At 37.6% G+C, this 16091-nt stretch overlaps 1 protein-coding gene across 6 annotated transcripts in view; it reads right to left on the reverse strand.

Moving 5' to 3' along the window:
• The window catches only part of KIF13A (kinesin family member 13A), a 120477-nt gene that overhangs the window by 15626 nt on the left and 88760 nt on the right, over positions 1-16091 (reverse strand). For 4 of the 6 annotated variants that reach the window (XM_072853337.1, XM_072853339.1, XM_072853340.1 and 1 more), the window contains exons 18-31: positions 12681-12843; positions 11886-12026; positions 10003-10152; positions 9330-9494; positions 8506-8679; positions 7802-7953; positions 7550-7682; positions 7281-7427; positions 6246-6284; positions 4827-4926; positions 4609-4735; positions 3510-3565; positions 2328-2452; positions 1136-1312 (exon numbers count right to left, since the gene is read on the reverse strand). In XM_072853337.1, the coding sequence (XP_072709438.1) occupies positions 1136-1312; positions 2328-2452; positions 3510-3565; positions 4609-4735; positions 4827-4926; positions 6246-6284; positions 7281-7427; positions 7550-7682; positions 7802-7953; positions 8506-8679; positions 9330-9494; positions 10003-10152; positions 11886-12026; positions 12681-12843 (1849 nt within the window). The remainder of the gene's footprint in view (positions 1-1135; positions 1313-2327; positions 2453-3509; positions 3566-4608; positions 4736-4826; positions 4927-6245; positions 6285-7280; positions 7428-7549; positions 7683-7801; positions 7954-8505; positions 8680-9329; positions 9495-10002; positions 10153-11885; positions 12027-12680; positions 12844-16091) is intronic. The other 2 variants (XM_072853338.1, XM_072853343.1) reach the window with 1 other exon arrangement.

A 16091-nucleotide genomic window follows, 5' to 3' on the forward strand; every position in this document is an offset into this window, starting at 1 on the left:
AAGGCCGCAATGAAAAATTTTATTTTACCACAAAAGCACATTTTTCAGGACCGTAAGTTCCTTTTTAGCATTAATGATCCTTTAAGCACTCTTTACAGCCCTACGCTCGCATAGTAACTTGTAACTGAGAAACTGTGGCTGTAAGAATGTACAGATACCAACATTTCTCATTTTGTCAGTCTGTTCAACAGGTAGAAAATTCCTTTTGCAATAGCAAAGCATAACTCTGCTTTCTAGCCATAACTGAAACAGTAACCAGAGTTTTCACTGTTGTAATCACAAGCTTAGCATGCTTCATTGTCAGGTTAGTTAGCCCTCACATCACTAACTGTAAACTTAACTTTCATCTAATAAAGCATTTTAGACAAACAAAACTAGCAAAGGACAATACAACAAATACAAAAAGGCGTGGAATTCATCTGCTTAGTAAGTTGCTTAGTAGTAAAACAGCTGTTTTGTGCTCCTCTCCCCACTGCATTGCAAAATCTGAAGCAATTCTGAAATATGCTCTTGGTCTCAATCATCTAGCAAACAGAAAGGAACATGATTTCAGAGAGCATCTCATTTTCTAAAGCCACGAAGCAGCAAAGCAAGGGAACAGCAACCACTCTTGTGGCCAAAGTAAACGCTCTATCAGAGATCATCAGGTAAAAGTGGGTTAGAGAACGTATACGTTTGGGTAGTGGTGGGAAACAAGCCTAGTCTCTAATTAACAGAGAAAGTAGCAAAGAGAAAGAAAAAAGATATATGGTGTTTACACTGAACATCTGAAGGCACCAAAGATGTTTTCAGGAATAGAGTGGCTACAGTGACCCTGTATTAGATAAGCTACTGCAAAGTTCTCTGAATCAAAGAACATTTTGAGTCGTACAGACAAGAAGGTAAACTCCTTTTTTGTTATAAAAGTAGCACCTGTTACACTCTGAACAAAATCAGGTTGAAAAATGGACAGTTCAAAGGCATATACCAGAAGTGCACAGCTTCACTGCAGCCTATAATAATCTATTTTTTGTTTGTCTTTCATAACAACTGGAGGAACCAAACTTACACAAAATGAAGCAAGCAGCTAAGAAAACACATTCATAAAATTAAGGATATCAAACAATAATAATAAAATGATATGTTAACTTCTTACCTGCTTGTTATAAATATTGGCCGCAATCCTTTTGCGTAATACCAGTTCCATTGCAGCAGGATGGCTGAGCTGCACAGTAGTCTTCACTATCAAGTAAATTCTCTCATTTTGAGGAGTTACCCTATTCAGGTGCACTGAATCATGGACAGAAGAGTCCCAAGCAGCAGTGGCTGAAACCTACGCAGACAAATGAAATAGAGGAAGGAAAGGGAAATCAAAGACTCAAATTACTCTAACAAAAGGTATAATTTGCAGTGATTTAACATGAAGTAAAGCAATTCTTTAACGAAAGAAAAATAAGCATCATTGAACAAAATGAGGTCAAACCTCCTTTTCACAGTGAGGAATTTATCAGAAGAGCATAAGAGAGCTGTTAAGATATTGGGGAACACAATTGTGAGCACAATCCCTGCATTGTGCAAACACTGCTTCAGAAGGAAGTCTTCACACGGAGGCAGAGAGGAAAGCAGAAGCAAGACTGGAGGAAGGAATACAAATCCTATTGCAACTGTATTAAAAGTTTATCAAATTAAATGGCAAATCTTGGATCTGTATTGGATTAGGTTATAAAGGCCTATACAGAATAAACATACTCCTGTCCTGCAGAACGTCTTTTCCCTTCCCCCTGCCTCCTCCCCAACTTCGGCATCCTGTTTATTCTGGAAATGGTCTCTTAAGCAATGGCCTGAGTTGGCACAGAAGGTGGAAGAAATGAGTTAAGAAATTCCAAAATGTATTCAGAATCATTCATTTCCAACAATTCCCAAACTTTATCTTTAAAAAAGTAATTGTGTACTACAAAGGAAAAAGTTATTTAAACATTAAGCTTTGCCTAGTGTGCACAATAAATGAAGTAGTTTTCTCTGAAGAATCAAGAGCCTGAAAGAGGAATGATGAAGGGGTGAGGAAAGAAGAACGGATTTTGAGTCAGGCAGCTGAATTACTCTTTCACCAAGAAGAGCTAAGACTTGTCACCTCCGAATTAAGGAAGAAGGGCTAACAAGTCATTATCCTCTTAAATTTTAAAGAAATAGGCCAGAAAATAAAGGCAGCACTAGATATAGATGGTACTTCTAAGACAAAAATATAGTAATAATAGTGATTAAATACATAACAAGTAGAAAATAAAACACACGAAGAAAGTGTTAACATAAGCTGCAGTTGTCAAGAAGGAGGCTTGCTAACAGTTTACCTCATCATCACTGTGTTTTATGATCGGCAGATAAAAGAATGGACTCCCATGCTCCTTTGGTAGTATTGAGTTAACTCCTGATGCATGGGGACCTATAAGTTGTTCATTGGCACTGAGGTCATCAGCTAATGAAACAAATGTGCAAAGAATGAAATAGTTTTATACCAAAGGATATTAATATATAGAGGCAAAGTTGAAATACAAAGTTGTAATAAAGTCCTACCCATATTTCATAATACATTTAATCCTAATTAATCTTATTACCATGCAAATTTTTTGAAGACAATTTCAGCATACAAAAGAAGGGAAGTAAAACCAGGCTAAGGCTCAGCCTGAACACATTCTTGCACAACCTAAATGGAATTCTAAACTCTTTCTAGGTATTCATAACATTAACTTACCCAGCCAGAAAATTTCTGATTTATTCACCTGTCAGCCTACCCAGCTTATCTCTTAGTTAAATCACTTCTGATGTATCAGGGAGTCTTTAAATTGAGAAAAGCAGTTCCGGCTACATTAGGCTTTTAGCTAATAAAAAAAAAGTTGTGCAATGATCCATCAATCTGTTTAAATATCCTATTTGATCTTCTATTTGCTAATCTCTGCTGATAAACAAATAAAAACATTTCTCATGAGCATAAAGGAAGGAATGTATATTGTTTTCCAAAAGCAGCTTCTAAAGCAGATATTAATTTGTTGCCTATATAAACATCTCTAGTAGCCCACTGAAGTGCTGGATGTGACAAGGCCTGTGGATCCTCCTCTGCTTCATGTCCAAGTTTATACTTACAGACTTGTTTCCTAAATAGTCCTTAAACGTGGTGCTAACTCTAGTCTCTTGTTGCTTACAGTGTATCTGTGTCCTAAGAATATATATTCTTGCACACTTCTCACATATAAAACTGAATACCTTCAAAGGGAGAACACTTAGATTCTCTGAACAAAACACTCATTGTAGTCTTAACACACTCTTCATTAAACCAGCTGTTTAAGCCTCTACAGATAATTATTCCAACATACAGAATCAGAAGAAAAATAATTTTACAAGCCATATCAGACAGTGACACTGCCAGGACTTGTTTTGATTTCTCAGACATTTCAGGTTAATTTTTCCATTATCAATTTATCAATCCAAACTAATTTCTCCCCTCCCAGGTTTCTTAATCTGCCATTACAACATACCATTCAAATCAAGGAAGAGGACAGGTATATGTGTTTCCATTCCTGCAGGTGGAATCCTGAAACAAAACAAACAACTGTCAACAAGGATGGCAAATACATACCTAAGCTAATTTGGGCAAACAGATCTCCATGCAAGATTCATATTAACTGTAACCAATTACTAAACCTGTCAACATTTTGATGGCTAATTTGAATGTCTATGTTACACAGACAATGTTTTGTTTATCTACACATGCAGCTAAATGTACTGCTTTACCAAAACTTAATTCACACCGCACAGCACATTTCAGTTGCTGTGAGGATGACAAGTTTTAAACATCCCGTTCTGTTTCTTATGAAGTTAACTGGTTGCAGTCATCTCATACATAAAGGTTAGCAACTTTCCAAACAACTGAATATGTAACTACTGGCAAGGCACAGTCTTTATATCAATAAATACACTTTTCGCTGTATGACCACAGCACACTTCAGGTGGATAAGGGAAAAAAACGGCGAGGAAAGATTATCATTACATCATTCACCCAATGAAGAAGAGGTATTAGATATTATCAGAGACATCAGTGTACACTTGATTAGAGCACTATTTCTTGTCCACACTTTCCCAAATCTAACATGTTGCATTCCTCATTTTTGCATGTCAGTTCCAGTGATCTTAGTTAAAACACAAATTTAAATGAAATTAAATGAGAAAAGAGAACACATCCTTTAAAAATCAGAACTTCTTCCCTCCCCACCCCTTATCAATGAAATTATCACATGTTCTACCATTAATTTTTGAACCACTTGGTTTTTTTGAAAGGAGTCAAACTACAGAATAACTCTCTCAGAATTCTGAAAGTATAAAATACTATGTTAAATTCAAAGGTGATTTTCAGACCTTGAAAGCTATCTCAAAGCTACTTTATATAATATGTTAACTAAGCAAACCTTTCTTACATTCAGACCAGTACCTGACCTTCTAACCTTCTGCCAGCTGAGTATAATTGGTAGCATTACAGGAAAACATAGAAAGCTCTAAAACATCCTCAGATTTTTACCTTGTAGTGTGCAATGTTCATGTAGAAAAAGCTAACCACTCCAATGGTTTTTCTGAACATACCAATTTGCAGGGGCACCGGGAATTCCACTGCCTGGTGCTGGAACAAACACCGCATTCCTCTCTTCTGTCAGCCCTACCCACTGTTCAACCAGCCGAGCTTCTCGTTCTATATCATCCTCAGATTTTTCTACAGTGAAAGAGATTAATATTATATATGAGATACATTTTTTGTGGTATAGGGAGTAAAGTACTTATGACAGGTACTTTAAGCATCAAACCTTGTTTATTGCTGATCTTTTGAATCTGCTCATCCAAGTATTCTCTGCGTTTTATCAATGCATCAGACCATCTTTCTCGTACACAGTTTAAGTCTTCTTCCTAACATGGAAAGAGAAAATAAAATTATTAGGCTACATGGTTAAGATTAAAGGGCAGTGAATTTTGTGATAATTTAATCAGAATTGATATTAAACAACTTGCATGATGCAGAAAACTTTTTCCCCCCCGAATGACATGCACACTGATTAAGCACCTCATCACACAGGAATGGAAGCTTATTTGCTTTCAAGTCTCAAATTCCAACAGGAGGAAAAGAAAATGTGACTACCTCAGTTGCTGAACAGAATTATACACCATAAGCTAATTAATCCAGAAGTGGTAATCAAACTTTTTAACAGCATATGGAATAGGAAAAACAGGTATCATCAGTTGATCATAAGTTCTCCTGAAGATTAGACAGATCAGTACGCCCTCAAACCTGCACAAAATTCCATTGCTAGCAGCTGCTATCAGTGCAATTAAAAGATTTCTCATGCAAACAAAACCCATCATGCAATCATGCTTTGTGGTATCACAGAAAATCTGGTTCGTTCTTCTCTGTGATAAGTCAGAAAGCGCATAAACAGCCCGCAAGAAGTTAGTACCTAACTGGTATCTCGGAGATTGCTGTAAAACCTAATACATTATCTTAAGAGATGTCAGCATTCTCACCTAACTGGTTTTACTTCTGTAAAGCTGCCTACTAGAAATAAGACTTCCATGGAGAGATCTGTAACGTGTTTTACTTTTTTAGGCATTTCCTCTTTTGCCCTTCATTGCCTTTTAAATGATTCTTCTGTTATGCTTTCTAAACTGTGACTGTCCTATATTCACTTATCACACAAAAAGCCAGGCTCAAGGTTTGTTTTTGTGTAGATAAAAAAATTGCTTCACTGAAGCTTCTGTATTCCTCACACTCGCATCCTCCTTTCTCTCCCCCACTAGCATTTCAGAAAACTGTACAACTTAAAAGGTTACGATGTTTTCTTTTGAAAACAAACAAACAAAACCCTCTGTACTGTATAATTTGGCTGGGAAAGATGCCTGCAACCACAGGTGGTTGTTCTTTTCCCTATGATATTCACTGGAAACTGTTTTCACTCTAAATTAATTATTGCTATTCACATAGCAATTCATGTAGCCAGTTAGGAGAGCTTACTTCTGAATACTAGAGAAGAGAGCACACTGCAAGAGTATAAAGTCACAAGGTAAACTGAAATAGCAGTGTTTTATAGCCCAGGTAGCCTCTTAAATGCACAGCATATATATATTTCAAAGCCGCTTTTGCTTGCTCCAGTATGCTTGTTCATTTGAAAGTTGCTGGCTATTAGCATTAGGTGTGCCCCATGCCACAGGATTGACAGCAACAGCAGCAATACCTGGTAACTATCCATATCACCACCATCATCCTCCTCCTTCTGGTAGGAGAAAATAAATTTTGTAAAACACAAAAGAACATGCATTTCTCTCAAAGAAACTCACAGAAATACTCCAAAACTTGAATACAAACATTTCTGCCACAAACAAACTTGTCAAATGTTAAAATTACAACATTCTAATAACCAAAGTCTTATTAACAGGTAGAAAGATTTTTTTTCATTGCAGACTATAGCATCTCATCCATGATTTGAGTACTAGTGAATATATTTATTAAAAAGCCCTTATCATACAGTGTCAGAAAAAGGACTGAGCAAGCATATCACCAATCTTCACGTTTTACAGTTTCATCTGTATTTAAGGCTATAATTACTTGTGGTTCTGCATGCACCCCTTCTGACAAAAGGCACCTTACTTCCCTGGGTGGCTCATCCCACTTTTTGTTTGCCATCACTGTTAAAAGCATGCTTTATTTCCAATATGAATTTGTCCAGTATCAGTTTGAAGCCATTTATACTTCTTATGAACTTTTTCTCCTAAATGAAATAGCCCCTTCACATTCAGTGATGGCTATTTCTGATTCTGATCAAGTAACAGCTCAGTCCTTTTTGAAAAGATAAACAGTATCTTCACTATAAGACATTTTCTCTATGAATTTTTTTTTTCCTTCTGCTTTTCCCCTCCTCAATTTTCACCATCCTTGTAAGGCAGGGAAACTAATGGAGCTAAGAATCTACTATTAATCCCCTCTACACACAAAGGTAAAAACAATTTCCATATTGCCGCTGTTTTTTGTATAGTCAAATAACATACTTGGCTCTTTATCAGTTATACACTGAGTTATAAGCAAAAAAAGAAGCAGATTTAGCACCATATGCTCACATTATACATATTAGCCTCAACCACATATAAAACTGCAAAATTACATATCATGTATCAGTGTGCTAAGGTCCCTTATGGAACTACGTTGGGCTGGCTCTAGAACAGCAAAACAAAACCAAAAAATAAATCAACACATGAAAAAGTAACTGTCTTACCTGGTAGCTGTCCAAGCCCCTTTGCAGTTTGGTTGACCTGGCAGTCACACCACCTATAGAGACTGAAAGAATTGCTTCTACCATGAGAGGCAACGTTCCCGAATGTTGTACGGGTTTCACCGTCACCTGAACTCTGCGAGAATGACCCTGAACAGGTAATTGAGAGATAGAAAGAAAGACAGGGAGGGAGAGAGAAAAACAGAGAGAAACTAAGAATAAAATTAAGAATCAATTTAAGCATGAATAAGACAACATGAAAAGATACGTACCTGCCTAAGCTGGAAAATCCCCCCTGTGTTTACATCTTTTGCCTGATGGAGTTCAACTGCAGTATATTCTCCCATCTCATTCAATTCTTGTATGGAAATCCACATTTCTATTCTTCGAGTTACTTCATTCCACCTAAAAAGACATCCCCACAAAAACTAATGGTTGCCTCACCAAACTATATTTTGTACACCACAAGTATTAGAAAGCCTTTGGAAAGCTGATGGAAGCATTCATGTGTAATTTATTCGTACCTGTCTCGCAGTGTCCTAGTTTTAGCATGAAGAGAATCAACTTCCCAAACAGAGCTGCCATTGCCAGTACATCTGTGACCCCACACCTCAATAGCAAGAGCTCCTTCTGAAATGAACTCCAAAAACTCCTCTGTGACATTCACCACATAGTCCTGTCAATGAAAAAAACAAATCACATCCAATCAAATGAAATAATTGTATCTCCTCAACTAGTTTGTAAGGACACACCAAACAACTAACTACCCACATGGTAAAACCATACAGTTTGGACCATAAAGCTCAACTCTGGTCAAGAAAGTTGTGAAACATATCATCTCAGCAATTCCTGCTTCTGCATACTGCATTTCAAGCTTTGAAAATTTCCATAAAAATTATGTCACAGCTCCAATGACCTTTTTTAAGTTACTGAGCTTACTAAACAAGTATATAATAAGATGTCATTATATAAACTATAGTATCCCCCATGTATTACAGATGACAGCTGAATTTAAAAGACCACTAATTACAAGATTTTTTCATTTTGCTGCATTTTGAAGAGGTGATGAAGTGAAATATTATGGCATTCTAAACTATAGTCAAAAGTCATTAGTTATATGACTTGATTCCTTCCTTCTTCCCCCAGCAAAACAAGGCTCAAATTCTAAATAGCTTATCTCAAACATACCATCCTCCCAGTAACACTGTTTCATAATAAAAGTAGTTACCTTACAGTGAGAGAAGGTCACTGTAAAATGAGCGTCCTTGCTCTGAGGTGAAGGCACATCTGGATCTACCACTGGTGCCGCTACTGTTGACTTGCATTGATCCCAAAATGTATATTGACAAAACACAAAGTTGGAGAGATTAGGTGGTAGTCCAGTTGCTTCTTTTATTTTTACCTGAGAAGACAAAACAGATGTTCTCATAAATATGACTGTTTCTTCTTCAATTGTAAATTGTTCAAAAACTAAATATTTAATCCAAAAGTACCAACAGCCAAGAAGAATTTTTAAAGGACACATTCAATTGTTTTCTAAGGCTTTCCTATTTAAGAAATCTGTATTTTGCATATATGGAAATGCAGATCCAAGCAAAGCAGTTACATGCATCTAAACTAGCCCACCCATGTACATGTTTTCTTTGAGGAAGCTGATAAGCTCAAATGGAGAATGAAGCACTTCATCACAGAAGAAATGAAATCCAGACACCACCCTATAGATACTACATTAGATGATCAAACAAACCATAGGAGATAGTTACACAGAAAAACTGTTTCCCTTTCTGCATCTGCCAAGAAGGACAGTCCTTGTAACATCAGTATTTATGATGTAGACCTGCACATACCAGGAACTAATGTGAATTAATTCAGCCACTGGCAACCACAGCCAGTTAGACTGACCTATGCTGAACAGGAACAAGAGAAGTCTCTCTCTTCTCTTTAGAGAATTTTAAGCAAGCAATAGCCGACATAGCTTAGTACTTTACATCAGACTAACTACATAGTTACAAAGGCCTGAAACTGTCAACTTCATCATGTGTTCTCACTCACCCTGCATGAGAGCTTTTTTGCTCTATGAATAATTTCTCCATTGTTATCCATGACTTCCAGACTCCCACTCTCACTGGAGTTCTCAGATGAGTCATCTCCTTCTACTACACGTTCTGGGACAGACCCAGTGACTCGCATTACTTCAACATGCAACCGTCCTGCAACCTAAGGCAAGACAAATACTAAGAACCTGTGCACAAGGGACTTAAAGATATTAACATGGTAAACATCTAACTCTAGGAGATGTGCAGAAACAGAACTGAACAGCTCTCAACCACCAAATGAAAAGCAACAATGTCAAAAAAGAAGAGCAAGGAATAAAAAAAAAGAATTATTTGTATGCAGAACTACTGACCTTTTTAATTTACACACAACAGAAAAGACATACAGTGTCATGACTATACATCAGAAACTTAATATGCTGGGGTTTGCTCAGTTACCTGCATTGACAGTCAGAATTTCATTCTACTATTTTAGTAACCAGGCAACTGTAAACAACTGAACGGAAAACACACACAGCAATCTGCAAAACACTTATTCACTGGAAAACAAGACACTAAGCATCATTTGCTCGTTAAAAAACCCAGCGTACATGAAGCCTCCCAGCACACAGCCACGTTACCCCCACAGGGACACCCAGCACACCGTGTGTCAGGGCACTCTTTGGCTTTACCTCTCCCTGCTGGCTGATGATGGGCACAGCATACTGCAGCTTCACATCAGAGAAAAGGCACTCCAAAAACACATTGGCGACGCCAATTAGGTTGTGATTCTCTTGTGCTTCGTAAAAAGGATCGCCTCTTTTGCCAATGAGCTTCCTTATCTGTTTTAAAGATCATAAAAGTTATGTCAAAAACTGTAAGCGTGGGAACACAAAATCAAATAACCACACAGTATAAGATCATGGCACAAAAATTAAGTCACTACCAATCTTTTCTGTTCCTTTCTGTTATACATGTAGAAAGAAACTAGAAGCATATCACAAATCTGAAACAAAATCTTTGAGATGAGACATTATACAATCCTTTCTTTACTATGGGATATAGTAATACAATGACCTGCATTTTTTTAGTGATGTCAAGACAAAGCAGATTTTACCATGAGCAAGCACAGCAGCCATTGATATCAAGAAGTTTCACCTTACTTTTCTGCTCTGTTTACACTTTTTAAATGAGAGGACAAATCATTCCCAGGTTGAATAGCTGGTCTGGCTGCTGGGTACCACTACAAGGGCAAAAGGGGAGATGGCGAATGACTCCCACTTAAGCCTACAAGTGATTCTTATGACTCACATAGAGCTGAGATCACATCTGCAGCATTTTCTACGCAAGTACCCCATACACAGCCACAAAGAACTCATGTAGATTCCTAGCATGATATGCAGTCCTCAATGGACTTGTTAGCTCCTTCCCTTCTCCTCCTCCTTTGTCTTCAACACATGCATTTGACCTATGTGTTTCTATGTAGCACATAGAACACGTGCATTATGGACGACATAGGTCATGGCAAGGACAATCCTGGTCCAGGCAGACATAATATATTCAAAGGATGTGCTCTCAGTTCTTACTAAAGTCAGCAGCAAAATCATCATTGTCTTATGGGCACAGATGAAGTGCTTGACCTCCCCAGTATTATGATTTTAGAGATTCCCATTGCCCTGTCCAAGGCATGTAACAAAGGCACAACAGCTGTTCAAACACATTTGAGAATGATTCTTTATACAAGTAATTTAGGTGCTCCCTTATCAGCCACAAGACAGCACGATATACTTCCTACGCACTTCCACCTGGATACTTGGAGGACGTCTTCTAGAACACCAAATCTCACATCTATCTCTTGCCAGTAAACAAGCAAGCTTTTGACAAGCCTCACGCTTATTTCTCAAGGCTAACCTACCACTTAAATTCTCAGGAAACACCACTTAGTTTTGATGGACATACTGATGTAGACTAATTATCTTCAATTGATTTATTTACTGCTTTAAGGTTGGGGGATATACAAATGAAATTACAGAATATTTCACATTTTAAGATCAAGTTCTACTCCACTAATGTGTTATGCACCTTGAGTGTATCTAAGCAGCATCCTTGCTAGCTTTGATACTGACCACTTAATAACTGATAATTTAATAATTATCAATTTAGCAATTTAATAATTTTATTTCTAATACAGTTTGCTGCTTCCATTCAGAGCTGCTGCCTATCTGCATGGCACCTATATTATGCCAGGTAAAGAGAGGCTCTTAGTGGTATCATGAGTCACTACCTCAGCACAATTATATCTGACCTCAGCACGCTTATATCTGAGAATACAAGTGAGGATAGGACATAGCCGTGTTTTATTCTGCATGAGAATTTTAAATGTTTAGCATTAGTTACAGTTTTTCTAGTTTTGTTTGTTTTTTTTTAAAAAAACACATGCACATACTGTACAAAAAACCACATACTGTACCCTTTCATATATGAAATAATTGCACTTTATCTGTACAACATATTAAAAGGGATTAAAAGAAAACAAACTCCACCTCTGATCCCCTTCAGAAAATATATACAATACCTCAGGAATTTTCTCCTTCCATTCTTGATAGAGGTCTCTCATGTCAATCAATTTGTTCTCTAGTTTCTCAATAGTCCACACTTGAGTACCTTTTCCTTTTCTTCTCACTTGAATAGCAGGCTCACTTACTATTGCACCCCTCTAAATCAGAGGAAAAAATAATCACTGCAGGAAAGGTGCATGTAAGTAGTTTAACTCTTCACTCAAACTGCATTCCTAAAAAGGAATAAAATACAGAACATACAGCTTCCCTCTGCATGTCAGCCATACTATCTCTGTCCTCAAACACAGCATACCCATACATCTCTGAGGATCCAGACTTCTTTGTCCTTCTCAGACAACTACCATTCACACAGGAACATTAACACTCTCAATCAAATCACTTATGACAAGCATATTATCCTAATTGATATAATTACATTTACAGCAGCACTACAACTAGAAAACCTTTAAGACAAAGAAATTGTAGGCATCTAACAAAAACCGGTAATTTTTGCAAACATAATTAAACGCAGGTTTTACAGCAACAGAACACAAATGTCTGTTCACAAACCACATGCACATATGGTGATCAAACACTTGAAAGAATGGTAAAAACCATACTTAATGCTATGTTCCCATTTTTACTTACAATTATTCACTTTCAAATATATTAAAGTCAGGTAGCACCCATATTTTGCCCATGCATAATCTAACAAAAGTAACATTTTATGGCCTCAAGTTACATGAATGTTATATATGTCTACACAGATTAGTCATAGAACTACCTTTTCCAACATTCTTTGCTGTCATTACCTTTTTGTTGGCACTGAGGTTTTCAGCAGGGATCTGAAGTGTTACTTGATAATCTGTTAGTTTACTCATTTCTTCTGCTAAGAAGTTCGCTTCTCTCACCAGTGTATTTGCCTTTACTATCTGCTCTCGAAGTTTAGCCAGGCTCTGTCGAAACAATTCATCCCTGTGGTGCAGTAGGTAACATGAAAAATACACAGAAACCTATTTCTATTATTGGAAAGCTGCAAATAGAGGTGCTAACAAAGACTTTTCTGAAATAAGTTGAAGAAGAAATGCTGTATAGCACTATGTCAGCAAACAAGAAACAGTGTCAGACAATTTTATTGAGGAAAAGCAGTGATCACATATTAAACAAACCTGTAACTGCTGAGATAAGTCTAGCACAGTAATGCCCAAATAAAAGGGCACAGTACTATGGGAGCTGTTACAGTGATGATTTGTTAAAAGCCCTAGGGACATTCCTAATTTTCAAGAAATGAAATAATTGCAGCTGTCTTTGTCTTTAATCTGGAGTCCTGTTCCACAGAAACTACCAGTCCCAACATGTGAGACTCCATCTAGATAAAACCCGCTTTTCCTCAGATCATGATGTTGGAACCTGCAATTACTGCATGCCACAGCTTTACATCACAGCTAGGGGCTCTGCAGTCCTATAGACCCCTAGACCTCCCTTCATATACTTAAGCCATCTCAAGTGTACACATTAAAAAAAAAATATATTCAAAATTTTAAGTCCTATATACCCAAAGTACCTTTTAAGTAATAGATGAATGAGCACAGGTTAAAGCCTGTGCACTCTGTAAAGTTAACACTCTCTGGACAAATTCCAAAAAGGTTTCTAAGGCCTGTCTGAGCAAATCTGTTCTAACGTAACACCTGGCAAACCTGCTATGACACATACTATACCTCCACCTGCAATACTAAGATACACTCTCACCTGGGATTCTCATCTTTAATTTGCCTTCTTTTAAAAGAAGTATCACAATTATCCTCTAAGCAAATGTGAAGTCCCCCTATCTGCCTTTCTTTGTAATCCCAACAGCACTTACTACATCTCATCATCTTCATAAAACTCATGATCAAACTTCAGATATTTCTGTGACCAGCACTCCCCTGTATGTTTTTTTTTTTTTTAGCTCTTCTATGCAAAGTCCTACTGAAATACATTACACTTTGTGCACATACACTTCTAATTTCTTTAAAATACATTACATTACAGACAAGTGTAGGAGGAACAAGTAAGCTGATGGGCCTTGCTGTGAATACAGGCAAAGTTCGCCTATTTGCCTTTATTCAGATAAGCTTAGATCTTTTGTATGTCTTTATAGTACAAACCACAAACAACTGTTAATATGCCTTTCAGTCCCCAACAGAATTCTTCTTGAGCAGCTATCTTTTTTCAAAATATCCCAAAGAACAGCCTGGGTAATTCAAATTGCACTCTGCTGGTTCCCTGATACCATATCAAAGTGGTAAACGATGAACAGTGTTAGAAGCAGCCCTGAATTTTAGTGCCTTCAACACGCTAAAACATGCAGCTTTGACTCTCTCTCCTACCTGGCCTAAGTTTGCAACAGTGGTGGGTTTTGTTGGATCTTAAAATAGCTGCTACGAGCAGCAGATTTTTAGTTCACTTCCTCCATATCTGCTCCCAGTGGTACACAGAAAATTCCTTTCCCTCTGCCTTTTGCTTCTGTTATCCAGGCCATCAAGATTAAATGAGCAATTCCAGACCATGGGAGTGACACATTCCACAGACAGCTATAATTTTGGATTCACCCAGAACATGAAGGCAGAGTCAAGAATTACTCATTAAGTAGTACTTAATACTGAGAGTGCATTACACCTGCAACCACTGCAAGACAGCCCTAGCTTGAGAAACAGAAGGCAGCTTTGATCTGTAAGTGCTGTAAGAGCCATGGGATTCAGCTACAGCCAGTCCCCTCCTTGATCCGGGAAACCAGCATCTGGCAAGCTTTTTGGGGAGGCTCCCACACCAATCTTGTCTTAGCTAGATGCTTGAGAAAGAGTCTTAAACCATTCCTAAGGAGGACTTATGAGTAACTCAACCAATTATTATGGGTAGTTCTCATTACAGTTGTGTTTTTCTGTACATAGCTGTGCCAGCACCCTTCCAGAAACCTAAGCAAAAAAAAAAAGTTTCAGATAGGATTTCTTCATTCTTACAACCCACAATGTATGACAAGCTCCACCAGGATATTAACTGAAGCAAATAGCCGCTGAATATGAAATCCTGAAACAATCATTTAAGCCAAACAAGGGAAACTTACATCTGACACTCACAAGGTGTCATTGCAAGTCTCTGGGATTCCTAATGCCAGATACAGAATATGCTGAACTAAACCTCTAGTCCAGTACACCACCACCCCTCCTCACCCCAACAAATTAAATTTGTTCAAAGTTACAATTGGTTACCTTTATGCCAACAGGTTTTAACGCCAGGTCAGGTATCACCTGTCTTTCCATTGTCAGCATAAAGCCAGAATAAACTCCGTGCAATGTGTTCTAGCTGCTCTGACAGATACAACCACATGCCTACATCTGATACCTATTACATTCATTTTGCTGGCTGATGCAGTAGAGCTCAGCTTCATTTGCAAAGGCAACAGAGCGACAGCTAAAACTGCACTAATCAAATCCCGCGCAATCCAGACGTTTGGCTCTTTTGCATATTCTTTACATCCAGTCTTCCCATTTTTTCCTGCATTTCCTGCCCTCTGGCCAGTTGGCTGGTAAACACCCTCTCAGCACCATGTTGCCATGCTTTGACAGCAGAAATCTCTCAAAGATTATTTTCTGGTTTCTTATTTAAGAAGATTCAAAATTTTTGCCCTTTTTTTTCAGAAGCCCAAACCTCTTCTAGAACTATAAATAAATAAAAAGTATACATAAGAGGATCTTCTGGAGGACAGGAAACTGATATTTAGTTCTTCCAGAAACTGCTTATTCAATGGCAGTGCCACCAAAACATTATCAGACTCCTTACTGATGGCTACAAAGAGCATTCATTCTCCTCCTTTTTTTACAATGCAAAGTACAGTCTTCAAGTAGTTCAACAGTTAGAGTAAAGCATTCACCCATGCAATCCAGAGGCAAAAATGCTTGTTCAAAGCACAGCTCCTCCTAAGAAACGTCTAACTACTACTGAGAAGAGAAGGCTGGCAGAATATTAGCCTTGATATCACTCCAGATTCTCATTTTTATGTCATTGCATGGTTGTGGTGGTTGGTTAATTTTAAGTTCACCAATTACAATTTTTTCTTCTCAACTCGCAAGGACAGGTAAAAAGTTTTTTGCTACTTCCTTTTCCTTTCTGTTGCATCTTTTTAGAGGTATGGCTTCCCTGGCCAGTAAGCCCAGTTCTCATCTCTTCTACTGAAGTGGGTTATC

This window comes from Ciconia boyciana, chromosome 2 (genome assembly GCF_034638445.1).
Source record: "Ciconia boyciana chromosome 2, ASM3463844v1, whole genome shotgun sequence".
NCBI classification, from domain to species: Eukaryota; Metazoa; Chordata; class Aves; order Ciconiiformes; family Ciconiidae; genus Ciconia; species Ciconia boyciana.